General features: G+C 38.6%; 1 protein-coding gene across 4 annotated transcripts in view; it reads left to right on the top strand.

The window, feature by feature from the left end:
• Pdgfd (platelet-derived growth factor, D polypeptide) overlaps positions 1 to 27,042 on the top strand; it is a 365,922-nt gene that overhangs the window by 195,423 nt on the left and 143,457 nt on the right. For 3 of the 4 annotated variants that reach the window (NM_027924.3, NM_001357398.1, NM_001357397.1), the window contains one exon: positions 13,110 to 15,060. The exons of the other annotated variant lie outside the window; for it this stretch is intronic. In NM_027924.3, coding sequence (NP_082200.1) covers positions 13,110 to 13,235 — 126 coding nt within the window. In that variant the 3' untranslated portion in view covers positions 13,236 to 15,060. Of the gene's footprint in view, positions 1 to 13,109; positions 15,061 to 27,042 lie in introns of those variants that run through there. 4 annotated transcript variants of the gene reach the window in all.

Consider the following 27,042-nt stretch of genomic DNA (forward strand, 5'->3'; position numbering starts at 1 on the left):
ACTGATGAACTCCAGATTGGAGGTGGCCTTCAGTCTCAAAGTTCTGTGCTGTTTTTCAAAAAAGGATAAATTTGTGGCTCTGTAACTGGTAGGAGTTAAAATAAACTGGAAAGTGAAAAGGTCTACTGTGCAGTAGCTGTGATCAACAACGTGCAAGTCTAGGCTTTGATGTGTTTGCAGACTGCTTTCATCTTTTCTTTTTATATTCCTTATTTTTGGAAACTCTCAATTAGAGTGTTGCATTGCAGAGAGTATTCTTTCCTCGATTCCTCTGTACATTATTACAGTCTCTGTTCACTATGACAGTCATCCCTGAGCTGCTTTTCACAATTCATAAAGGGGAGAGCCCTTGATCCCTTGTTCGTGAGTTATAAAACATTAATAATCTTTTGAAAGTGCAGTGTCCTATATGAAATGCACCTGACCAGCATAGGATAAAACTACCCAACAGCATCAATCACTTCGTCAGCAATTTCACACCTGAAACAAAACATTTGTGTCAACTCCCTACCAAACTCCTAAAATACCCTGAAACCTGTCCTGATGGTCACATCCAGGTGCTCTGTAGAGAACGGCAGACACTTTCTTCCATTTCCAGAAACAGCTACAGTCTGAGATTCATCTCATTAGAAAACCCATACCCTTTATTCTATTAGGTCTGTGTCTGTATTCTTACCTCTGCTAGATTAAAGGCAGTTTCCCTTGTCCATGCTTGCAGGTGAAAAGATGTGAAATGAGTTTCTATGAAAGATGGTGGCCTTAAGTGAAGGGATTCATCTCATTTGCAGACACCAAACTCAGACAGTATTTCTGTTGTCAAGAAGCACTTGTTGACAGGAGCCTGCTATAGCTGTCAAGGCTCTGCTAGAGCCTGATCAATTCAGATACATATGCTCACAGCCAACCATCAGACTGAGCTCATAGACTCCAATGGAGGAGTTAGGGACTGAAGGAGTTGCAACCCCATAGGAAGAACAACAGTATCAACCAATGAAACCCCCCAGAGCTCCCAGCGACTAAACCACCAACCAAAGAGTACACAAGGAAGGGCTCATGGTTCCAGCTAAACATGTAGCAGAGGACTGCCTTATCTGGCATCAATGGGATGGGACACCCTTGGTCCTATGGGGGCTCAATGCCCCAGCATAGGGGGATGCTAGGGTGGTGAAGTGGGAGTGGGTGGGGAGCATCCTCTTAGAAGCAAGGGGAGTTGGGGGGGATACGGGGGGGTTGTGGAGGGGAAACTGGGAAGGGGGATAACATATGAAATGTAAATAAATAAAATAACCAATTAAAAAAAGAAGAATGTGTCACATACTAAGCTTGTAAACTTCTCCACAAGTATTTCAGTGCTTAACATTCAGAGATAAGAATGTGCAGAATTAGAGAGGTCTGGGCGACACCAACATTGTCAGTGTTTGCATAAGGCAGGATACTTCTCGTAGTGGGGTAAACATTCTTCAGGGCAGGACAATGTTATTTTCTGCTTTCAAACTCCAGATGCTAGGGAAATGGGTTAATGGATGATCATAAATGACAAGCAATCCTGAGGATCTGAGTTCAAATCCCTGGCACCCACATAAAACCTGGATTTGACCACATATGTCTGTAACACCATCACTGTGACAGGAAGAGATGCAAAGGGTGAGGAATAACTGGAACTTTTCATCTGCCAACCCAGCTCCATGTTCAGAGAGAGACCCTGGTTCAAGATAATATGGCAGCAGGGACAGACCAGGACATGAGAGGTCCTCCTTTATCATCTATGTACATTTGGATGTACATAGGCACACAACACACACATACACAAGTAAATAAATAAATAGATAGATAGATAAATAAATAAAAATGCTAATAAAAATATTTTTTTAGTTTTATTGATTTTTGGTTCAGGTTCTTTTCTAGCATTTCTCATAGCCATCTTTGAACAGCGTGTAAGATTAGAACAAAATAATTCTTTCTTCTCTTTCTGAGTTTGTGGCTGATGCTTCCCAAATAAAAGAATGATAGCAAAAATCCATATATATTTGAGATGTTTTATATGACACAGGACCCATTACAAAGTAATGAAGACCCCAACAAACAGATCAGCCTGAGTGGAGTTCTGTGTAGTAATGAAGTGGTGGAGGACTGTGAGCCCATTCTGATAAAGTTGGGGAGTGTGAGGCCATGCTCCTCCTCTGTCCCTTTGTACACACCTCACATGAAGGTCACTCTTTTCATCAGAATTTGGGGTTCAAGTGAGGGTTTCTCATTCTGCTTCAGGAAGGTTATAACTTATTTCACAAGAAATAGCTGTGAGTGTCTGTCCAATGACTTCAGTCCTTCCAAAAGATAATTCAGGTAGTGACTCTTAAAAAAAATAAGGATCATGGCTGGAGCTATAATTCACTCAAATGTCAGATCCTACATTCAATTCCAGTACTTTGAATTAATAGTTAATAATAATAATAATAATTTAACAATACTATTTTGGTTCTCCCCTTCATAATAAACAGTGACTACCATTGTTTAGATTTTAGGCTACAGACATTGAGTCAACAGTCAAAAAACTTCAGAGAAAGAAGATAAATTTATTTATTTTCTCTGCTTTCCCCTATTCTACTGATAATATTGTGATGCTGTATCAATAAAGGTTCTCTAGAGGAACAAAACTGACAGAAGTGTGTGTGTGTGTGTGTGTGTGTGTGTGTGTGAGAGAGAGAGAGAGAGAGAGAGAGAGAGAGAAAGAGAGACAGGGTGGGGAGAGGGAGGGAGGGGGAGGGAGGGGGAGGAGGGAGAGAGGGAGGGGGAGAGGGAGAGGGAGGGAGGGAGGGGGAGAGAGAGAGAGAGAATGTTAGTGTATGTTTGCACGGCTTGCCTCAGTCATCATAAAATGGCACCAGACACCTGGAGCTTCCTAGAGAACAAATGACCTTGGTTCAAACCTGCAAATGGAAATGCTGGTTCTGATGGCCATTAAATAATTAGCAACACAATAGAGATGTCAAGGGAGACAAACACTTAGTCTAAGATGCTAATGAAAGTATTTGGGGTGAGTCTTCACAAGTCAACTCAGGCAATCAAAATAGTTCCTCAGTTTACAATCCCAACTTATTGATTTTAGTGTATGGCAAATTGATTAAAACCAATCATCACATACTAGCTTAGCTGCCTGCACTGTCCTATAGAACTTAATACCATGAACTGCATATTGGCATAGCCTAAGGTGAGACTGAGAGCAAGAGTTCCAGGCAACTTATGACTTCAAGCACCTGACATGTGCAGAATGCAGGGAAACTGAATTTTCTTTTTTTATTATTAGATATTTTCTTCATTTACATTTCAAATGCCATCCCAAGAGTACCCTATACCCTCCTCCCTGCCCTGCTCCCCTACCCAAACACTCTCATTTCTTGGCCCTGGCATTCCCCTGTACTGGGGCATATAAAGTTTGCAAGAACAAGGTCTTTCTTCCCAATGCTGGCCAAATAGGCCATCTTCTGCTACATATGCAGCTAGAGACACGAGCTCTGGAGTACTGATTAGTTCATATTGTTGTTGCACCTATAAGGTTGCAGACCCCTTCAGTTCCTTGGGTACTTTCGCTAGCTCCTCCATTGGGGGCCCTGTGTTCTATCCTATAGATGACTGTGTGTAGCCACTTCAGTATATGCCAAGCACTGGCATAGACTCACAGGAGACAGCTATATCAGGGTCCTTTCAGCAAAATCATGCTGGCACATGCAATAATGTCTACACTTGGTGGCTGATTATGGGATGGACCCCCGGGTGGGGCAGTCTCTGGATGGTCCATCCTTTCGTCTTAGCTCCAAACTTTGTCTGTGCAACGCCTTCCATCGGTATTTTATTCCCTATTCTAGAGTGTAATGAAGTATCCACATGTTGGTCTTCCCTCTTCTTGATTTTCTTGTGTTTTGGAAATTGTATCTTAGGTATTCTAGGTTTCTGGGCTAATATCCACTTATCACTGAGTGCATATCAAGTGACTTCTTTTGTGATTGGGTTACCTCACTTAAGATGATATCCTCCGGATACATCCATTTGCCTAAGAATTTCATAAATTCATTGTTTTTAATTGCTGAGTAGTACTCCATTGTGTAAATGTACCACATTTTCTGTATCCATTCCTCTGTTGAGGGGCATCTGGGTTCTTTCCAGCTTCTGGCTATTATAAATAAGGCTGCTATGAACATAGTGGAGCATGTGTCCTTCTTACCAGTTGGGGTATCTTCTGGATATATGCCCAGGAGAGGTATTGCTGGATCCTCTGGTAGTACTATGTCCAATTTTCTGAGGAACCACCAGACTGATTTCCAGAGTGGTTGTACCAGCTTGCAATTCCACCAGCAATGGAGGAGTGTTCTTCTTTCTCCACATCCTCACCAGCATCTGCTGTCACCTGAATTTTTGATCCTAGCCAGTCTGACTGGTGTGGGGTGGAATCTCAGGCTTGTTTTGATTTGCATTTCCCTGACGATTAAGGATGTTGAACATTTTTTTCAGGTGTTTCTCAGCCATTCCGTATTGCTCAGTTCAGAATTCTTTGTTTAGCTCTGTACCCATTTTTAATGGGGTTATTTGATATTCTGGAGTCTAGCTTCTTGAGTTGTTTATATATATTGGATATTAGTTCCCTATAAGATTTAGGATAGGTAAAGATCCTTTCCCAATCTGTTGTTGGCCTTTTTGTCTTCTTAATAGTATATTTTGCTCTACAGAAGCTCTGCAATTTTATGAGGTCTCCTTTGTTGATTCTTGGTCTTACAGCACAGGCCATTGCTGTTCTGTTTAGGAATATTTCCCCTGTGCCCATATCGTCGAGGCTTTTCCCCACCATCTCCTCTATAAATTTCAGTGTCTCTGGTTTTATGTGGAGGTCTTTGATCCACTTAGACTTGACCTTTGTACAAAGAGATAAGAATGGATCAATCTGCATTCTTCTACATGATAACTGCCAGTTGTGCCAGCACCATTTGTTGAAAATGCAGTCTTTTTTCCATTGGATGGTTTTAGCTCCCTTGTCAAAGATCAAGTGAGCATAGGTGTGTGGGTTCATTTCTGGGTCTTCAATTATATTCCAATTATCTACCTGTCTGTCACTGTACCAGTATCGTGCAGTTTTTATCACAATTGCTCTGTAGTACAGGTTGAGGTCAGGCATCGTGATTCTTTTATTGTTGAGAACAGTTTTTGCTATCCTAGGTTTTTTGTTATTCCAGAAGAATTTGCAAATTCTAACTCAGTGAAGAATTGAAATTTTGATAGGGATTACATTGAATCTGTAGATTGCTTTCTGCAAGATAGTCATTTTTCTTATATTAATCCTACCAATTCATGAGCATGGGAGATCTTTCCATCTTCTGAGCTCTTCAATTTCTTTCTTCAGAGACTTGAAGCTCTTATCATACAGATCTTTCACTTCCTTAGAGTCACAAGAATTTATTTTATATTTTTTGTGATGATTGTGAAAGGTGCTGTTTCCCTAATTTCTTTCTCATCCTGTTTATCCTTTGTGTAGAGAAAGTCCACTGATTTGTTTCAGTTAATTTTATATCCAGGTACTGCACTGAAGGTGTTTATCAGGTTTAGGAGTTCTCAGGTGTTATTTTTAAGCTCATTTATATATACTATAATATCATCGGCAAATAGTGATATTTTGATTTCTTCCTTTCCAATTTGTATTCCTTTAATCTCCTTTGGTTTTCTAATTGCTCAGACTAGGACTTCAAGTACTATATTTAATAGAGAGGGAGAAAGTGGGCAGCCTTGTCTAGTCCCTGATTTTAGTGGGATAGCTCCTGTTTCTCTCCATTTAGTTTGATGTTGTCTACTGGATTGCTGTATATTGCTTTTATTATTTTTAGGTATGGACCTTGAATTCCTGATCTTTCCATGACTTTTATCATGAAGGGGTGTTGGATTTTGTCAAATGCTTTCTCGGCATCTAAGGAAATGATCATGTGATTTTTTTCTTTGAGTTTTTTATATAGTGGCTTATGTTGATGGATTTCTGTATATTAAACCATCCCTGCATCCCTGGATGAAGCCTACTTGGTCAAGATGGATGATCATTTTGATGTGTTCTTGGATTCGGTTTGTGAGGATTTTACTGAGTATTTTTGCATCGATATTCACAAGGAAAATTGATCTGAAGTCGTTGCTTTCCTTGTTGAATCTTTGTATGGTTTAGGTATCAGAGTAATTGTGGCTGCATAGAATAAATTGGGTAGAGAACCTTCTGTTTCTATTTCGTGGAATAGTTTGAGGAGAGTTGGAATTAGGTCTTCTTTGAAGGTCTGATAGAACAATATACTAAACCCATCTGGTCCTGGGCTTTTTTTTTTTTTTTTTTTCGTTGAGAGACTTTTAATGACTGCTTCTATTTCCTTAGGGAAAATAGGAATGTTAAGATCACTAACCTGATCCTGATTTAACTTTGGTACCTAGAATCTGTCTAGGAGTTTGTCCATTTCATCTAGGTTTTCTGGTTTTTGTAGTAGGATCTGATGATGTTTTGGATTTCCACAGAATCTGTTGTTATGTCTCCTTTTTCATTTCTGATATTGTTAATTAGGATTCTGTCCCTGTGCCCTCGAGTTAGTCTGGCTATCTATCTTGTTGATTTTCTCAAAGAACCAGCTCCTGGTTTGGTTGATTCTTTGAATAGTTTTTTGTTTCCACTTGGTTGATTTCAGCCCTAAGTTTGATTATTTCCTGTAGTGTACTCCTCTTGGGTTAATTTGCTTCCTTTTGTTCTAGAGTTTCTAGGTGTGCTGTCAAGCTGCTAGTGTATGCTCTCTCTAGTTTCTTTTTGGAGGCACCCAGAGCTAAGAGTGAGTTCCTCTTAGGACTGCTTTCATTTTGTCCCAAAAGTTTGGGTATGTTGTGGCTTCATTTTCATTAAACTCTAAAAAGTCTTTAATTTGTTTCTTTATTTCTTCCTTGACCAAGATATTGAGTAGATTGTTGTTCAGTTTCCCTGTGAATGTTGGCTTTCTATAATTTATGCTGTTTCTGAAGATTCGCCTTAGTCTGTGGTGATTTGATAGGTTGCATGGGATAATTTCAATATTTTTGTATCTGTTGAGGCCTGTTTTATGACAGATCATATGGTCAGTTTTGGAGGAGGTACCATGGGGTGCTGAGAAGAAGGTATATCCTTTTATTTTAGGATAAAATATTCTGTAAATATCTGCTAAATCCATTGGTTTCATAACTTCTGTTAGTGTCCATGTGTCTCTGTTTAGTTCCTGTTTCCAGGATCTGTCCATTGCTGAGAGTGGGGTGTTGAAGTCTCCCACTATTATTGTATGAGGTGCAATGTGTGCTTTAAGCTTTACTAAAGTTTCTTTAATGAATGTGGCTGCCCTTGCATTTGGAGCATAGATATTTAGAATTGAGAGTTCATCTTGGTAGATTTTACCTTTGATGAGTATGAAGTTCCCCTCCTCGTCTTTTTTGATAACTGGGTTGGAAGTCAATTTTATTCGATATTTGTATGGCTACTCCAGCTTGTTTCTTTGGACAATTTGCTTGGAAAATTGTTTTCCAGCCTTTTACTCTGAGTTAGATTCTTTCTTTGTCCCTGGGGTAGGCTTCCTGTAAGCAGAAAAATGTTGGGTCCTGTTTTTGTAGCCAGTCTATTACTCTATGTATTTTTATTTGGGAATTGAGCCCCTTGATGCTAAGAAAAATCAAAGAAAAGTAATTGTTGCCTCCTGTTGTTTTTGTTGTTAAAGTTAGGATTCTATTCCTGCTGCTGTCTTCTTTTAGTTTTGTTGAAGGATTACTTTCTTGCTTTTTCTAGGGCATGGTTTCCATCTTTGTGTTGGTGTTTCCCCTTTATTATCCTTTCAAGGGCTGGATTCGTGGAAAGGTATTGTGTGAATTTTGTTTTGTCATGGAATACTTTGGTTTCTCCATCTATGGTAATTGAGAGCTTTGCTGTGCAAAGTATCCTGGGCTGGCATTTGTGTTCTCTTAGTGTCTGTATAACATCTGTCCAGGACCTTCTGGTTTTCATAGTCCCTGGTGAGAAGTCTGGTGTAATTCTAATAAGCCTGCCTTTATATGTTACTTGACCTTTTTCCCTTACTACTTTTAATATTCTGTCCTTATTTAGTGTGTTTGTTGTTCTGATTAGTATGTGTCAGGAGGAATTTCTTTTCTGGTCCAGTCTATTTGGAGTTTTGTAGGCTTCTTGTATGTTCATGGGCATCTCTTTCTTTAGGTTAGGGAAGTTTTCTTCTATAATTTTGTTGAAGACATTTCCTGGCCCTTTAAGTTGAAAATCTTCATTCTCATCTACCCCTATTTTTTTTTTTCTTTTTGGTTTTTTGAGACAGGGTTTCTCTGTATTGCCCTGGCTGTCCTGGAACTCACTTTGTAGACCAGGCTGTCCTGGAACTCAGAAATCTGCCTGCATCTGCCTCTCAAGTGGTAGGATTAAAGGCGTGTGCCACCACTTCCTGGCACTTCATCTGCTCCTATTATCTGTAGGTTTGGTCTTTTCGTTGTGTCCTAGATTTCCTGTATGTTTTGAGTTAGGATCTTTTTGCATTTTGCATTTTCTTTGATTGTTGTGTCCATGTTCCCTATGGAATCTTTGCACCTAAGATCTCTCTTCCATCTCTTGTATTCTGTTGCTGAGGCTCACATCTATGTTTCCCGATTTCTTTCCTAGGGTTTCTATCTCCAGAGTTGTCTCCCTTTCGGTTTTCTTCATTATTTCTACTTCCATTTTTAGATCTTGGATGGTTTTGTTCATCCCCTGTTTGGTTGTGTTTTCCTGTAATTCTTTGAGGGACCCTATTCAAGAAGCTCTGTTGCTTTTCTTGCCCATTTGCTCTCAGGTGATCACGAGGTCCTGGATGTGCTAGGGATCCTGAGGTGTGGAGAGTTCTCTGGGGCCCTAGACACTCTCGGCAGGGTTTACGCAGATAATGGCGGGTCTGGCCCTGATCTGAACTGATTGCAGCCTCTGGTCGGATGGGGTTCCCCCTTCCCTGTTCCTGCTGGCACAAGACCCTCCTCAATTCTTTGGAGCTGATGTTATGTTCCACTCAGCAATGATCCCGAGGTAATCCCGAGGTTCTGAGGCATGGAGAGCACTCTAGGATTTTTGTGTTTCTTCTTTAAGTACGTCTTCCTGTTGAGCAGTGTTCTCTTGTTGTGTGAGAGAGAACCAGAGCAGGAAAATAGCCAAACAGGGACAAAAAGACCTAGGTTCAATGTCTGCCCAACCAGGAAGCAGCTGCCCACTAGCCAAGAAAATCCCTCAGTCCTAGAGAAACCTTCAATTTGAAGATTCTAAGAAGTCAGTATGATGATAGCCATCAACTGTTCCACTTTCCTGCCCCTCAAAATCTCTTATGGAAATTATAAAGAAATTTGTGGCTAAAGGGCCAAGCAATTACAAAAGAATAAAGGTCTTTCATAATGATCCTCTTTGTATGTTGTTGTAAAAGTTTATATTAAAAACTGGCATCTAATTGTGGTATGTAGGCTAGAGGACGTTTGTGTTCATTTATCCCTGAAATACAGAGATCTGGTGTGTGGTGTTGCATGTATATAGTCAGCTTGGATAAAAATGGAGTTCAATCATTTTCATAATGACAAAAATAACAATGTGGAAAAAATTCCATGTGGGAATGTGGGGTGATTAACAGCATCCAGAGACTGTAAACCACAAGGCAAGTGTGGACAGGACTCTAAGAGCCAATGGTCTAATGTTCTGTACCATAACTACTTTCCATCCCTGCTCAGTTACTTACCAAGTAAAAGGACTCTTTGTTCCAATACTGCTATATATGTAAACCCTGTTTTTGTCTCCACTTAGCTTCACACGAAGTCTTCTTGAACAACCATAGCAAACCTGCAAGGAACATAATCCTCTCTCAGCCATAAATAACACCTGAAGGTATTCTAGAACATCATACAAGCTGGCTCCCATGTTTTCCTGCAGCAGAGAGGCTAAATATGCATGCAGTGTCTAAGGTGCTATTGAAAAGATTTTACCATTTAATTATCTAAAGGTTCCCAATGTGATTCATATAAAGCTTTTAATTGAAACAAACATCTACAAGATGTCAAGGTTACCTTTTCTGGGCCATAAGCATTTTCTAAACTCTTGCTGTAACTCAAGTCTCTTGCCACCTTTAAACTTCTATGTGTCATTTAACCTGTTTCCCAGCTCTCTTTCTTTAGCTGTTCTGTGTCTTAGACATGACTCCTTGTTCAGCTTCTGCTGAGTCACCCAGGGAAAGATTCTTATTCCAAATACCTTTCCTAAGACACTTGAATTTCAGAGTAATTCACTGCTGTCCTTAGAATGCTTGCATCTCTACATTCGTAACGACTTCTTATGAAAGAAGCCAATACAGAAGCAAAAAACTAGGAATTTGTTTATGTTTTTGCTTCCTTACTTGCTTGTTTGTTTTTCTTAAGAATCTGAATCTCTGTTGAATACTGTCTGCCTTTGAAGTTAGGTAAAATTTTAAAGTCTTAATGATTCAGGTATATGTAATGCATTTTCCCTGAGATATGTACTTGTATTTCTGTACCAGCCAATAACTTGAGAACTGTTACAAGGTTTAAACAACATTTTTTAGATTCCTAATAAACAAGAGATCAACTCAACAGAGAGCTTCTTTTTTTTTTTTGGCCTGGCATTGTTTTATTAGTGTAATATCCTTATAGCAGTGACTCACTTGCTGGGTTATTTACAACAAAGAAAAGGACTATAGTTAACCACCTTGTGTGACTGTGACACTGATAATTTACAAAGATAAGCATCTCTGATTTTGTGGTGTAAACGCCATCAACTAGGTATATCACTGTTCCTGTAGATGTCTATGTTCCTGTCTTCAAGTGTTTTTTCCAGACGATGAAAGGGAGTCAGGAATTCCATTTTCTCCCATAGGTGCTGAGCCATGGCTGGCTGCCCCTCAGCAGATTTTGATTTCTGTGTGTATGCTTGCAGCTGTGAATCATGGCTTGGAAAATGGGAAAGCATTTTGTTGTAGCACCTATTACCAAGCTCCTTTGGCTGCTGTAATTAATTCAACGGTTCCTTACCTTTAAAGGTAGCCAGGTAACCCATAACCCACCAGTTTGCTCTCTCTGATAAAAGCTTTTCATTTTTCTTTTAACTTTCAATGCTCCCTGAAATCAGCCTTGCTTCCTTCATCCTTTCAATACTATGTACCTGAACTTAAGACTATTACATGATCTGAGAGCTTTGAACATCAGTGTTGTGATCAGTCACTAAAGCTGTCCAATTTCCACTTTGTTCAAATAATGCTTTTCTGACTTGTCTGGGGAAAGTGTCTGAGAATTCATTTTTTTCTTTTCTTATCAGCAAAACACACATATATATACTGTGCTCTTGTAGCTTACTATAAAATACAGGTGAAAAATCCCTCAACAGTCAGAGGACCAGCTGAAAAACCAGGCTTTCGTACTTATCCCCAAACATTCTCTTTGCCATAAAATAGGAGAACAAATAAATGGAGCACTGGTGTTATAGGTGCCTGCCACTGAAAATCACCTGTTCTTGATAATGGTCTTTTTTGAGCAAACACATCTGAGATACTCAGCTTCTTAAAAATCATGTCACTTCCTAGGACCCCCTAACCCTGTTTATATTCAGATAGTCTGGAAATATATTAGAGAAATTTTCGGTGAGACTGGGCTCAACTCCTGTTCTGTCCCAAATATTCCTTCCAAATATGGCAGAGATTTCCTGTCCTGAGCAGGATGAGTTCATATCCCAGCGTGTATTTATTACTTAGATTTTCATTGAAGAACAAAACCTTTGTGTAATATTGCTCTTGTCTCATCCGTATTGCTTTGCCTCCTGTGTTTGCTGGAGACTAGAACACAGAACATGTGAAAGAAAGAAATCTTTCTGTATCTTTCCACATAAGCAACAACTCCCATCTTCTTCACTAGGACATGTTCTTCAGAATCAACTTTAAAGGATAAGAACCTTGTTTAGACCACCTCAAGTTTATTTCTTTCTGCTTCTCCTACTAATTATCTCCATGTTCCTGTTTAAGCAAATAACTTAATCCCTCTCTTTAATGTGTCGATTAAACTCGGAGTGTCGATAATTCTTGTAGCCAGATCAAAATAATCTCATACTTGCAGAGCCACTTACAGCAGGGTCTACTGTCTAGGACAGAGTCAATGTTGGCAGTAATGTTTACCATCCATTTAACAGAGAGAACATAAAAATTCATGTGGAGATATGTGATGCAAATTATGCACACATAATTACATCATAGAAAATAATAAGTCAATCTTCTATAAAAATGTCACCAGAACTGACGAGACCATAGTCTTTTATTCTTCTATTTTTATTTTGGGAATTATTTTTTTGAAACCAACTCCAGGTCCCTCAATGTAATGAGCATAGAACCAATGGTTTGCTCTTGGCCTCACTGGAGAGCTTATGAAACCACACAGTTAAAGGCTAAGTAAATGGAGACTTTAGATAGGGATGCTCAGTGCTGAGGAGTCTGGGCAGAGTTGTTCCTAATATGTGCTCTGGGTTTGAATAAGACCCAGCACATTTAGCAATGACTGTGAGAGCAATGAACTGTGTGAGAGTACAATTCATGGTGTAGAACTCTGAGGATACCATGGGAAGTTATACATATATTAAAGTATGTTCCCCCATGTAATCTTCAGTGAGGACCAAAATATTCCTTGGTAACAAAGTATAACAAACCTTTATTGCACTGCAATGGGTTCATTGGACACTTGGGTTCAGGCAAAGCTTTAGACGCAGAAGGAAATAGGAAGTATATCACAGAGACATTTTTGTCAGCATTCTAGAAGATAGGAGACCTAAAGTCATCTTCCTACTAAAGGTGAGGCAGGGGCATTATTCATGGAGGGGTAGACCCCTGCATGTTGCATGGTTAGCGGTTATTTGAAGAAATATCTACATGTGCTTGTTCCAACAGCAAGTTCACTCCACTCATTGAACTTTCCAAGGGTTTACTCACTCATTACCAGAAGGGGAATGGGTGAGTGGCATTTGGCTGACTTAAATCCAAGGGCTTTCTAACAGGAAATATACTTCTTATCCTTTATTGTAGGTATTGAAGTTTGAGCCTGGACATTTCAAGAGAAGGGGCAAAGCTAAGAATATGGCTCTTGTTGATATCCAGCTGGATCATCATGAGCGATGTGACTGTATCTGCAGCTCAAGACCACCTCGATAAAACACTATGCACATCTGTACTTTGATTATGAAAGGACCTTTAGGTTACAAAAACCCTAAGAAGCTTCTAATCTCAGTGCAATGAATGCATATGGAAATGTTGCTTTGTTAGTGCCATGGCAAGAAGAAGCAAATATCATTAATTTCTATATACATAAACATAGGAATTCACTTATCAATAGTATGTGAAGATATGTATATATACTTATATACATGACTAGCTCTATGTATGTAAATAGATTAAATACTTTATTCAGTATATTTACTGAAGTCCCCTAGAGGCAAATGATATTACTTGATATTTTGCTAAAATAAGGGAATGTGTCAAGCATATAAAATATCTTTCAAAAATTCAAAAGGTAAGTTTATTCTAAAGCTTTGTATGACAAAATATATCAGATTTTGCTCACTTAAAGAAGGCACTTGTCCATTAAATGAAAGATGAGACTTTCTTCTGTGAATAAATCTAATTATGTGAAGACAAATACATAGTTTCTGGCAATAAAAACAAGTTTTGAAATATTTTCTTCATGAGATGTACTACTCACCTACCAATGTGGACAGTTATTATCTGTCTCCACAACTATGCCAAAGTAATACAGGATATTTAACAATCAAGTCAATCAAGTCATTAAGTCCTCTTCCATGTATTTTCTCAATGCAAGCTAAGTAACTGAGCACCCTTCTCAATGAATTGCTCAGGGACTTGTGGTGATAATTGGCAAGAGATATTCAATAGGCAAGCAATAGGTTGCTGTAGAATTTTTGAATTTTTTTTTTTATTTTAAAGTCTGCAGAAAAGCAAGTGTTTTCAGGAAGAACATGATATTTATTACACATGAGCCTTTAAATATGGTAGTCATGGCAAGACTTGGGTGATAGAAAGTCAGAAATAAGCAAATGTTGACATAACTGGAAATCAAATGGGCTGTTTGATAAGGTCTACATTTAAAAGTGGGTCAAAATCTTCTAAACTGTGCCAATAATTTTTCTGTGTTTTGCTCTTGCATTTCTATCTTTTCAATATATACACATAAACTTATATTGTGCTATATGAGACAAGCTATCATGGAATATTTATAGCCTAAAATATTTATGTATTAACAAAACAACTAGAGCCAGCTAAGTTGTGGAGGCACAGATTTGGTCCTGCTGTTCCACTGGAAAGCTTTTTGTTCTGATTTTTAGGAGTGAGTTAAGTTTCCCCAGTGGTGCCTCTATATCTTTTCTAAAGAGATTGAGTCCAGAAACAGGAAGTTGCTCATTGTTCTCCAAACAAAATGTTTAGGAGGGAATCCTGAAGTCAAGTTAACTTGGTTCTGCTACTAGGAAACTATATTTTTCTTCCTGCCTTTAGAGTAGAAAAGAAAACTGATTTATTCGGTGAGTCTAACACTACCCTGAGCACAAAGTGTTTTTTTTTTCTGAATCTGTGCACAGGCCCCTTTGGTCTGGTGTCAGATGAATAGCTTATACACACTTACATTGCTAAGGATGATGCTGTCTAAGCCAAGTTATCAGCTGTGTGCTCAACAAATCTATGCTTACTGACACATATATTCTAAAGGTTCTATGCAGTCAATTACCTGCCAGTTCTACTTAAATGATTATTAAAATTAAATAGTATATTGTTGTCAAGCATGCCACAGAACAATAAGAAGTAAGCCAGGCCCAATTTGCAAGCTTCCTGTGAAACAATGGCTCCTATAAAAAACACCAAAATGTACATTATCTTACTCACTTGTAAAGGGCACAGATCAATCATAACTGTACATATGAAATGTTAGAGGGTTTTTTCAATAAACCTTCTAGGTGGTGATAACCAATTAAAGCCTTATCTGTTTTTTTTATTTATTAACTGCAGTGTAAATGGATGTGTACTCCTGTGTGGCCTTTTCTTCCCGGAGCATTTAATTAAGCCCAATCCCTTGGGTATATGTCATCTATTGAACATACAATGTGTAATAAGCAAATGTTTCATTGCCATGAAAAGAAAAAGAATAGAAAATAAACCATTGAAAAAATTTTATTTCAAAACAAACTAATCAATACGCAGATCTGCATAGCTCTCTCACCCAGAATGCCTTTCATTCAATATGGTCTTATAGGGCAGAAAACTTTCATAATTTGAGGCTTTTATTATTTTTGGCATATCAATAACATTCAGGTTTTCCTCTCACAGTACTTGCTAGAGAAATGTAATGTGCCTCTTATCTTAATAAAAAAAATAAATCCTACTTTTAAACAAAACTACTCTATTATTTAGTACTGAATTGCAACTTTAAAAGCTATACAATATTATAAAGGTACTTTCACAAATGCATCTAATGAGAGTGGCAGAATTGGAGCTTTTTGAAAGGAGGAGGTGCCTACTCTGAGGCCACAGGCCTCTGTGCTGTCTGCCTCATAACTCAGGCAGCCATTGCTCATACTTCTCTCTGCTGGTAGTCTTGGATCTTATGTTTTGTTCACCAGTCAGCCTTTCAGTAAAGATGTTGCCCATCTAAGTAAGAGCATTCCATCCTCTTTATCACAGCCTTATCTCTGTCTTACCCACTCTTCCCTGTACTTCTGCGTGGACACCCAGCTGATGGGTCTGCCTTTTCAGAGAAACCAGCTCTGATCTGTCCCCCTTAAGGAATGTAGACCATGACCATAAAGAGGGCTCTCTTTCATGCAACAACACTTGCTTTCAGGTTGGTCTTTGTTGTCACCCTGCTGGAGACAAAATGACAGCAGCTTCTGAGATTAGAGAAACCTTGCTTCTAGCTTGACAGGTACAGATGGTTTAGAGAGTAAGTACAGAAATGTGTGTGTTATATGACAAGAACTTTACCAGCAGAAATATAATATGTTAACCAAGGGCTTGGCACTGGGAAAAGATTAAGCAGTACTGTGTAAGACAGTAAATTTAGATAGCTTGGAATTTTATATGAAGCATCATGAAAATGATATGCAAAACATTTAATACAAATGCACTAAGAATTTTAATTACATCTCCTAAAATGTACATGTGTCCAGTTTTCCTGCACTACTAACTTGACAGTTGTCCAAATGGCTCATATTTTCAAAGGATCTTCTGGTATAACATTGAATTAAAATGTACAGATTAGTACTCATTCCTAAAATCTAGAAAATGCATTTTTGTTTATTGGCATGCCTACCTAATATGCTGAAAAATAGAATATTTAAAATACATTGCTTTTATTGACATTCACACAACTCTGTTGTTTGTAAAGATCAGGGTGAACAAGGAAGAGGTCTACAAATACAGAAGAACCCTGAGATGTGTCAAATGAAAATAGACATTACTGGGTAAACAGCTGCTTCCTTAATTTTATTTTGTTTTGTTTATTTTGGGGGTTGTTGAGTTTGCTCATTTGTTTGTTTGCTGCCGTAATTATATTTTCCTTTTTTTGAAAATAGATTTTTTCATGCAATATGTGCTAATTACAGTTTCTCCTCCTTCTATTCCACCTAGTTTCTCCCCACCTCCCCTCCCATATAGATGCACACCCTTTCTGTCTCTCCTTAGAAAACAAACAGGCACCTAAGAAACAATGAAAAAATTAAGTAAAATACAATAAGTTAAAACAAAAACAAACAAATCAGAACAGAACAAAACAAACAGAAGAAAAAGAGCCAAAGAAAATGGACAAGAAATACACGAACACACATGAACCTTATAAAAACATAAAATGGAAGTAATAATGTATATGCAAAGAACCAATACAGTTTTTTAAAAAAGAATTCCTTGACTCAAAATTATGAAACAAAAAAAATCATTAAAGATGCCTTTGAGTTCATTTCATATTGGCCATGTACTGCTGGACAGGGCCTACACTTAAAAGTGGTTTATTTCCCCAGTGAGACTCCTTTGGAGAATTTAATTTTCACTTGCAAGTGGTTATAAACTAAAGGTTGCCTCCAGGTTAGGGATGGGAATGTGTGTTCACTTTTCTTCTCAACACTGAGACGCCATCTGTGACAAGCCCTGTGTATGCTGTCATACAATCTCTGTGATTGTATGTGCATCAGTCATTCTGTGTTCAGAAAGACTTGTTTCCTTGGTGCCCTCCATTCCCTCTTACGCTCTTACTGCTTCCTCCTCTGTAGGGTTCTTTGAGCACTGAAATGAAATATTTGATAGGGCTGTCCCATTTAGGGCTGAGTGTGACAAGATCTCTCAGTCAATGTGCATGTCTAACTTTGGATCTCTGTATTTGTCCCCACCTGCTGCAAGAAAAAGCTTCAATGATGCTGGCAGCTGAGTAAGACACTGACCATTAGGAGTCATTATGTTGTTTTTTCCTTTAGAAGAATAGTAATGGAAATCAAAACAACCCTGAGATTCTACCTCACACTAGTCAGAATGGCTAAAATCAAAAACTCAGCTGACAGCAGATGCTGGTGAGGATGTGGAAAATGAGGAACACTCTTCCATTGCTGGTGGGATTGCAAGCTGGTACAACCACTCTAGAAATCAGTTTGGCAGTTTCTCAGAAAACTGGACATAGTACTACCGGAAGATCCAGCAATCCCACTCCTGGGCATATACCCAGAAGTTGTTCCAATTTGTAATAAGGACACATGCTCCACTATGTTCATAGCAGCCTTGTTTATAATAGCCAGATGTTGGAAAGAACACAGATGTCCCTCAACAGAGGAATGAATACAGAACATTTGGTACATTTACACAATGGAGTACTACTCAGCTGTTAAAACAATGAATTTATGAAATTCATAGGCAAATGGATGGAACTAGAAAATATCATTCTGTGTGAGGTAACCCAATCACAAAAGAACACACATGATATGCATTCACTGATAAGTGGATATTAGCCCAGAAGCCCAGAATACCCAAGATACAATTCACAGACGACATGAAGCTCAAGAAGAAGGAACACCAAAGTGTGGATACTTTGGTCCTTCTTAAAAAGGGGAACAAATACCCATGGGAGGAGATACAGAGACAAAATGTGGAACAGACACTGAAGGAAGGACCATCCAGAGACTGTTGTACCTGGGGATCCATTCCATATACAATCGCCAAACCCAGACACTATTGTGGATGACAACAAATGCTTGCTAGCAGGAGCCTGATATAGCTCTCTCCTGAGAGGCTCTGCCAGTGCCTGACAAATACAGACGTGGATGCTCTCAACCAACCATTGGACTGAGACAGGGTCCCCAGTGGAGGAGCTAGAGAAAGTACCCAAAGAGCTGAAGGGGTTTACAGCCCCATAGGAGGAACACCAACATGAACCAACCAGTAACCCCCAGAGCTCCCAGGGACTAAACCATCAACCAAAGAGTACATATAGAGGTGCCCATGGCTCCAGCAGAAGATGGCATTGTCACTCATCAAAGGGAAACAAGGCCCTTGGTTCTGTGAAAACTTGATACCCCAGTGTAGAGGAATGCCAGGACAGGGAAGTAGGGGTGGGTGGGTTGATGAGAAGGGGGAGGAGGGATGGGATGGGGGGTTTTCAGAGGGGAGAGGGGAGAGAGAGAAAGGAAAGGAAAGGAAAGGAAAGGAAAGGAAAGGAAAGGAAAGGAAAGGAAAGGAAAGGAAAGGAAAAGGAAAAGGGGAAGGAAAAGGGGAAGGGGAAGGAAAAGGGGAAGGGGAAGGAAAAGGGGAAGGGGAAGGAGGAAAGAGGAAAGGGAAAGGGAAAGGAAAAGGAAAAGGAAAAGGAAAAGGAAAAGGAAAAGGAAAAGGATATATAGTCTTAGATTCTTGACCACTCAAGTGTGGTCAGGTATAGGTTCTATCTCATAGAGTAGACATAAATACAATCATATATTGTTAAACAACTTGCACAAGTTTTGTGCCACTATTACACTACCACATCTTGCATTCAGGTCACCATTGAAGATTTAATGGTTTGCAGCTGAGTTGCTATTTACCTTTCTCCTTTGAATCAAATAGAGTACCTTCCAATACCATGAACACTAGTCAGATGGGTGAAGGGACTAGATAGGCACCAGCTTGACGTTTTATGGTCAATGAGTTTTATAGGTGTTCTCTACAGCAATAGGCCCTGACAATCAGTTTGTAAATAGCAACCAATAGCATTGGCAATTGATAGCTTGATTGGTTTGGGGATTCCTATAAGAATCCTTTGTCTAACAATGTGATAAGATATAACTCGTTCTTGATTCAAGAGGCTTTATTTGGTGACAAGAGATGTCCAGTTAGGGCATTGTCTCCACACTATTTGGAAAATTCATTTAGATCACAATATATGTTTTAGGAGGCTTCTACTGAATTAGATTTCCATAAAACCCTTTATCCAAGTTGAGGATTTATTGCTATGAAGAGACACCATGACCACAGCAACTCTTTTTTTAAAATTATTTTCTTCATTTACATTTCAAATTCTATCCCAAAAGTCCCTTATACCCTCCTCCCATCCTGCTCCCCAACCCACCCACTCCAGCTTCCTGGCCCTGGCATTCCCCTCTACTGAGGCATATAATCCCTGCAAGACCAAGGGCCTCTCATCCCACCAATGGCCGACAAGGCCATCCTCTGCTACATATGCAACTAGAGACACTAGCTCTGGTCTAAAGACACAAGTACTGGTTAGTTCATATTGTAGTTCCTCCTATAGGGTAGCAGACCCCTTTAGCTCCTTGGGTACTTTCTCTAGCTCCTTCATTTGGGGCCCTGTATTCCATCCAATAGATGACTGTGAGCATCCACTTCTGTATTTGCCAGGCACTGGCATAGCCTCATAAGAGATAGCTATATCAGGGTCCTGTCAGTAAAATCTTGCTGACACATGCAATAGTGTCTGGGTTTAGTGGTTGTTTATGGGATGGATCCCCGGGTGGGGCAGTCTCTGGATGGTCCTTCCTTCCATCTCAGCTCCAAACTTTGTCTCTGTAACTCCTCCCATGGGTATTTTGTTCCCCATTCTAAGAGATGTATCCACATTTTGGCCTTGCTGCTTCTTGAATTCATGTGTTTTGCAAATTGTATCTTGGGTATTCTACATTTCTGGGCTAATATCCACATATCAGTGAGTGCATATCATGTGTGTTCTTTTGTAACTGGGTTACCTCACTCAGGATGATATCCTCCAATCCATCCATTTGCCTAAGAATTTCATAAATTCATTGTTTATAATAGCAACTCTTACACAGAAAACATTTAAGGAAGGCTGGCTTACAGTTCAAAGGCTTAGACCATTATCATCATGGAGAAAAGCATGGTCGAATGCAGGCAGATGTGGTACTAGAGAAGCTGAGAATTCTACACCTTGATCTTCGGGGAACAGGAAGAGACTAAGACATGCTAGCCAGGCTTGAGAATTTGAGACCTCAAAGCCCACCCACAGTGACACACTTGCTCCATCAATGCCATACCTACTCTGACAAGGCCACACTTCCTAATAGTCCCCAATCCCTATGAGCCTTAGGGGCCATCCATTTTCATTCAAATCACTACACCCCTCAAATGGCCTTTAGTTTTAGCTGTCCCTACCCATATTCTCACCCTCATACTCCATCCTCCTTTTTCTTCTGTTTACATGTGATCCTTCCATTCCAGCTTCACCTTTCTTGTCTCCACAATCCTTTCATCTATTCTATTTGCCCTTCCTATGGAGATGCATCACTCCTGCCAGTCTCTTACTCTCTATGTAACCTCTGTGGTTATTCAGATTGTAGCTTGATATCAATGACTTAATAGCTCACATCCACATATAATTGAATACATAGCATATTTGTCTTCCTGTGTCTGAGTTACCTCATTCAGGATGTTTTTCTAGTTCTATCCATTTGCCTATGAATTTCATGATTATTAATTGCTGAGTAATATTCCATTGTGTAAATGTACCACATTTGCTTTATCACTTCATCTGTTTATAGACATCTAAGTTGTTTCCAATGTTCGGCTATTGTGAATAAAGCATCAGTGACTATGGTTGAAAAAGTACTTCTGTAGCATGAAGGTTCCTTTTGGTATAGACATAAGAGTGGTACAGCAGAATCTTGAAAGATAACAATTAATTCCTGACATCCTGAGAAACTAAAATTCTTCTTTATGTAGTGGCTGTACAATTTTGTACTGTAATAACTAGTGGATGAGTGTTCCCCTTATTCCACATCCTCACCAGCATTTGCTGCTATTTGTGTTATCGATTGTGGCTACTCTGAGTGGTATAGGAAATCTCAAAATAGTGTGAATATGCATTCCCCTCATGGCCAAGAATCTCTTTAAGTGATTTAAACCATTTAAGTTTCCTCTTTTAAGAATTCTTCTTTTTAATATGAAGGGGTGATGTATTTTGTCAAATGCTTTTTCTGTATCTAAGGAGATTACCATGTAATTTTTTCTTTGAATTTGTTTATATAGTGGATTACGTGAATGGATTTTCCTATATTAAACCAACATTGCATCTCTGGGATGAAGCATGTTTGACTGTATTGAATATTATTTTTGACATGTCTTGGATTTGGTTTGCAAAAATTTTATTGAGTAATTTTGCATTGATATTCATAAGCAAGATTGGTCTGAAGTTCTCTTTTTTGGTTGGGTCCTTGTGTGGTTTAGGTATAATACAAATTGTGGCTTCATTGAATGAATTATATAGTGTTTCTTCTATTTTATTTTATGGAATAGTTTGAGTAATATCAGGAATTCAAGGCCCATACCTAAACATAATAAAAGAAATTTACTGCAAACCAATAGCCAATATCAAATTAAATAGAGAGATACTTGAAGCATTCCCACTGAAATCAGGGACAAGAAAAGGATGCCCAGTATCCCCATATCTATTCAATAAAGTACTTGAAGTGCTAGCTAGAACAATAAGACAAGAAAAATAGATCACGGGGATACAAATTGGCAACAAATAAATAAAGGTATCAATATTTTCAGATACTATGATAATATACATAAGCAACTCCAAAAATTCTACCAGACAACTTCCCCAGCTGATAAAGAACTTCAGCAAAGTGCCCAGATATAAAATTAACTCAAGTAAATCAGTAGCCTTCCTTTATACATATGATAAACAGGGTAAGAAACAAATTAGGGAAACAACCACTTTCACAATAGCCACAAATAACATAAAAATATTTCGGGGTAACTCTAACCAAACATGTCAAAGACCTGCATGACAATAACTTCAAGTCTCTCAAGAAAGAAGTAGAAGAATATCTTAGAAAATGGAGATATCACCCATGCTCATGGATGGCAGAATTAATATAGTAACAATGGCCATCCTACCAAAGGCAATCGATAGATTCAATGCAATCCCCATTAAAATCCCAACTCAATTCTTCATATACATGGAAAGAACACTTTTCAAATTCATCTGGAAAGGCAAAAAAACCTGAATAGCAAAAACGATTTTTAACAATAAAAAAAATGACTTCAAGATTTACTACAGAGCAATAGTGATAAAAACTCCATGATATTGGTACAGAGACAGACACATTGATCACTGGAACAGAATTGAAGACCCAAAAATAAAACCACACACTTAATCCTTGACAAAGTAGCCAAAAAATATTTGGGAAAAATGAAAGCATCTTCAATAAATGGTTCTGGCCTATTTGTCTGTATGTAGAAAAATGAAAGTAGACCCATATTTGTCACTTTGCACAAAGCTCAAGTCCAAGTGGATCAAGGACATCAACATAAAACCAGATGCACTGAATCTAACAGAAGAGAAAGTGGGAAAGAGCCTTGAACTCATTGGCACAGGGGAAAATTTCTTAAACAGAACTCCAGTTGCTCAAACTCTAAGATCAAGAATTGATAAATGGGACCTCATTGAACTAGAAAGCTTCTGTAAGACAAAGGACATAATCAATAAGACAAATCAGAAACCTACAGATTGGGGAAAAATCTTCACTAACCCCACATCTGATAGAGGGCTAATATCTAAAATATATAAAGAACTCAAGAAGCTAACCACCAAAAAGCCAAACAACCCAATTAAAAAATTGGGTATAGAACTAAACCAAGAATTCACAACAAAGGAATCTCAAATGGCTGAGAAGCACCTAAAGAAATGTTCAAAATCATCAGAGAAATGCAAATCAAAACGACCCTGAGATTCCACCTTACTCGATCAAAACCTCAGGTGACAACACATGTTGGCAAGGATGTGGAGAAAGAAGAATACTCCTCCATTGTTGGTGAGATTGCAAACTGGTACAACCACTCTGAAAATCAATCTGGAGGCTCCACAGAAAACTGGAAATAGATGTACCTGAAGATCCAGATATACCACTCTCAGGAATATACACAAAAGATGCTCCACCATGCCACAGGGGCATGTGTTTCACTATGTTCATAGCGGCCTTGTTTGTGATAGCCAGAAGCTAGAAATAACCCAGATGTCCCACCATGGAAAAATGGATACAGAAAATGTGGTTCATTTACACAATGGAATACTACTCAGCTATTAAGAACAAGGACGTCCTGAGTTTTGCATGAAAGTGGATGGAAATAGAAAATATCATCCTGAGTGAGATAAGTCAGACCCAAATGGACATACATGGTATGTACTCACTAATAAGTAGATAGTAACCAAAAAAAAGTACAGAATACCCAAGATACAGTCCACAGAACTCAAAATGTTCAACAAGCTGAAGTGCCCAAGTGAGGACACCTCAGTCTCACTTGAGAGGGAGAAGACAGCAATCACAAGTGTTAATGGAGGGATGGACCTGGAAAGGCTGGATAGTGGAAAGGGGTTGGGGATGGCAGGTGTCGGGGGTAAGAGGGGAACCAGATCTAGTATTGGGTGAGGGAAAAGGACTGAAGACCTGAGGGCCAGAAAGAGTGGAAACAGGCAACCTCTGGAGGAAGGATGTTAGGGGGCTCTTCCATAATGCACCAGAGAGTTGCAACTGGGAGTTGAGAGACTCTCGGGATCAAAGGGAGGAACCTTAGATGAAATGCCCAAAAGTAGGGAAAAGGAACTTATAGAGCTGACCTCAAGCAGAAAGACAGAGCATCAAATGTGGGAGGGGATTGCCATCTGACAGTCAAATCTCTGACCCATCTTTCTTGTCTGAAAGAACTGGAGAGATGGAAATGGAGAGGACCCTGAGGAAAAGAAGGTCCAGCAACAGACCCAAAGTGGAATCCAGCTCAAGGTCCCAAGGCCTGACACTATTACTAAGTTTATGGAGCACTCACAAAAAGGGACCTATCATGACTACCCTCTGAAAGACCCCAAAACAGCTAAAAGTGTCAGTTGCAGATATTTGCACCCAACCAATGGACAGAAGCTGATGGCCACTGTGTGATTGAATTACAGAAAAGCTGGAAGAAGCTGAGGAGGAGGGTGACCCTATAGGAGGACAAGCAGTCTCAATTAATTTGGACCCCCAAGATCTCTCAAACACTGGACCACCAAACAGGCAGCATACACCAGCTGATATGATGTCCCCAACACATATACAGCAGAGGACTCCTGGGTCTGGGTTCAATCAGAAAAGATTCACCTAACTTTTAAGAGACTGGAGGCCTCAGGTAGTTTAGAGGTCTGGTGGGGTCGGGAGTGCATAGTGGGTACATTCTCATGAAAACAGGGGCAGGGAGGAGATATGGGATGTGGTCAAAGGATGGACCAGGAGGGGAATAAAATCTGGTATGTAAAAATAAATAAATAAACAAATAAACAAACAAATAAAGGATTAAATTTTAAAAAGAATTCCATTATATTTATACCTCATTTTTAGAAATTGTGATATTTGTTTCTTGATGTCTTGATGTCCCCTTGATGTCTTTGTTTTCTTAATTTATTGAGTTCTTTGTACATTCTATCGGATGTATATAGTTGGAAAAAAAGCTTTACTCACTCTGCCACTTTGTCCAAATTTATTCCCCACTTTCTTTTCCATTATGTTCAGTATATCTGGTTTCTCTTGAGGTCTTTGATCCATTTGGAGTTGAGTTTAGTCCACAGTGATAAGTATGGATCTATTTTGATTCTTCTACATGCAGACATCCAATTTGACCAGCACTATTTGTTGAAGGTGCTATCTTTGTTCCATTGTGTATTTCTGTCTTCTTTATTTAAAACAAAACAAAACAAAACAAAAAACAAAACACACACACACACACAAAGAAACCACAGGTGTTTGTGGACATGTGGATTTATGTCTTTGTCTTCAACTCAATTCCATAGCTCAAAGTGTCTGTTTATAGCAATATCAAGCTATTTTTATTAGTACAATTACATAAGATATGGTGATATGTCTATCAGTTATTTTATTATTCAGGAGTGTTTTAGCTGTTCTGGGATTCTTGTGTTCTCATATGAAACTGAAAATAAAGATACTTTGACTTATTCCCTTTCCACTTGTACTCCCTTGTTCATGTTTTCTTATTACTCTAGCCAAAATGTCAAGTATTATATTGAATAGGAATAGAAAGAGTGGACAACTGTATCTTGTTCCTGATTTTCAGTGAAATGCTTTGAGTTTCCCTGTATTTAAGTGGACATTGTACTTTGGGCTTGCTATAAATTGCCTTTGTGATTTTTAGGCATGTCCCTTTTATCCTTAATGTCTCCAGGACCTTAATCATGAAAAGGTATTAGATTTTTGTCAAAGACTTGCTGAATCTACAGGATGATTATGTTGTTTTTGACTTTCCGTTTGTTTATATGGTGGATTATATTTATTAAATTACCATAGTTGAACCACTCCTGCATCTCTGAAATGCTTGCCTGCTTGATGATGGTGAATAGTATTTTTGATGTGTTTACGTGTTCAATTTACAAGCAAATATGTAATTTTCTTTCTTAGCTAGGTCTTTGTATAGTTTAGGCATCAGGGAAATTGTGGCTTTGTAAGTATAATTTGTAAGCATAATTAGGTAATGTTCCTTCTGTTTTTATTTTGTATAATAATTTAAAAGATATTAGTACTGAGCCTCCTTTGGAAGTCAGATAGAATTCCTCCTAATTAACCAGATCTCTTTTGTGATTGGTAAATTTTTAATCACTGATTTTATTTTACTGGGGATTGTAGATCTATTTAAGTTTGATCAAGTATAGGGTTTTAAAGAACAATCTTAAGATTCTCTGTATTTCCTCAGTGTATATTGTCTCATTTTCTACCTTTTAATCAATTAGGCTAAGGATTTCCCCATCTTATTAACTTTTTCAAAGAACCATGTATTTGTTTCATTGATACTTCTTAGTTTTTAAAATTTGTTTACCTTTATTTTGTGTGCATTGGTGCTCTGCCTGCTTGTATGTCTGTGTGAGGTTTGTCACATGCTATCAACCTGGAGTTATAGAAAGTTTTGAGCTGCTAAGTGGGTTCTGGAAGATGAGACCAACCCAGAGGCTAGGTGCTCTGAAAAAGCAGCCAGTGCTCTTAACTGCTGAGCCACTTTTTTAGCCCCAGATTTTTGGTGTGACTTCTTTTGTTGTTTTTGCTGTTATTATAGAGTTTTCAGGTGCTAAGTTTATATGAGATCTCTCTGATTTGTGTGTGTGTGTGTGTGTGTGTGTGTGTGTGTGTGCTGTGAACCAGCCTCTTAGAATCACCTTTATTGTGTCCTGTAAGTTTGAGCATGTTCTGTTTTCATTTTCTTCCAATTCTAACAGGTTTTTTTATTTTATTCTTAATTTTTACCTTAACCCATTTTCATTCAGTGGTGACTTGTTTAGGCTCTATGAGTGTGTAAGGTATTTGCTGTTTTTGTTGGTTTAGATATCTACCTTTAATCCATGGTGGTCAGATAGAATGCAGAGGATTGCTTCAATTTTCTTGCATTTATTTATTTGCATCCAAGTATGTCATCTGTTTGGGGGAAAATTCCATTA

This window comes from Mus musculus, chromosome 9 (genome assembly GCF_000001635.26).
Source record: "Mus musculus strain C57BL/6J chromosome 9, GRCm38.p6 C57BL/6J".
NCBI lineage: Eukaryota > Metazoa > Chordata > Mammalia > Rodentia > Muridae > Mus > Mus musculus.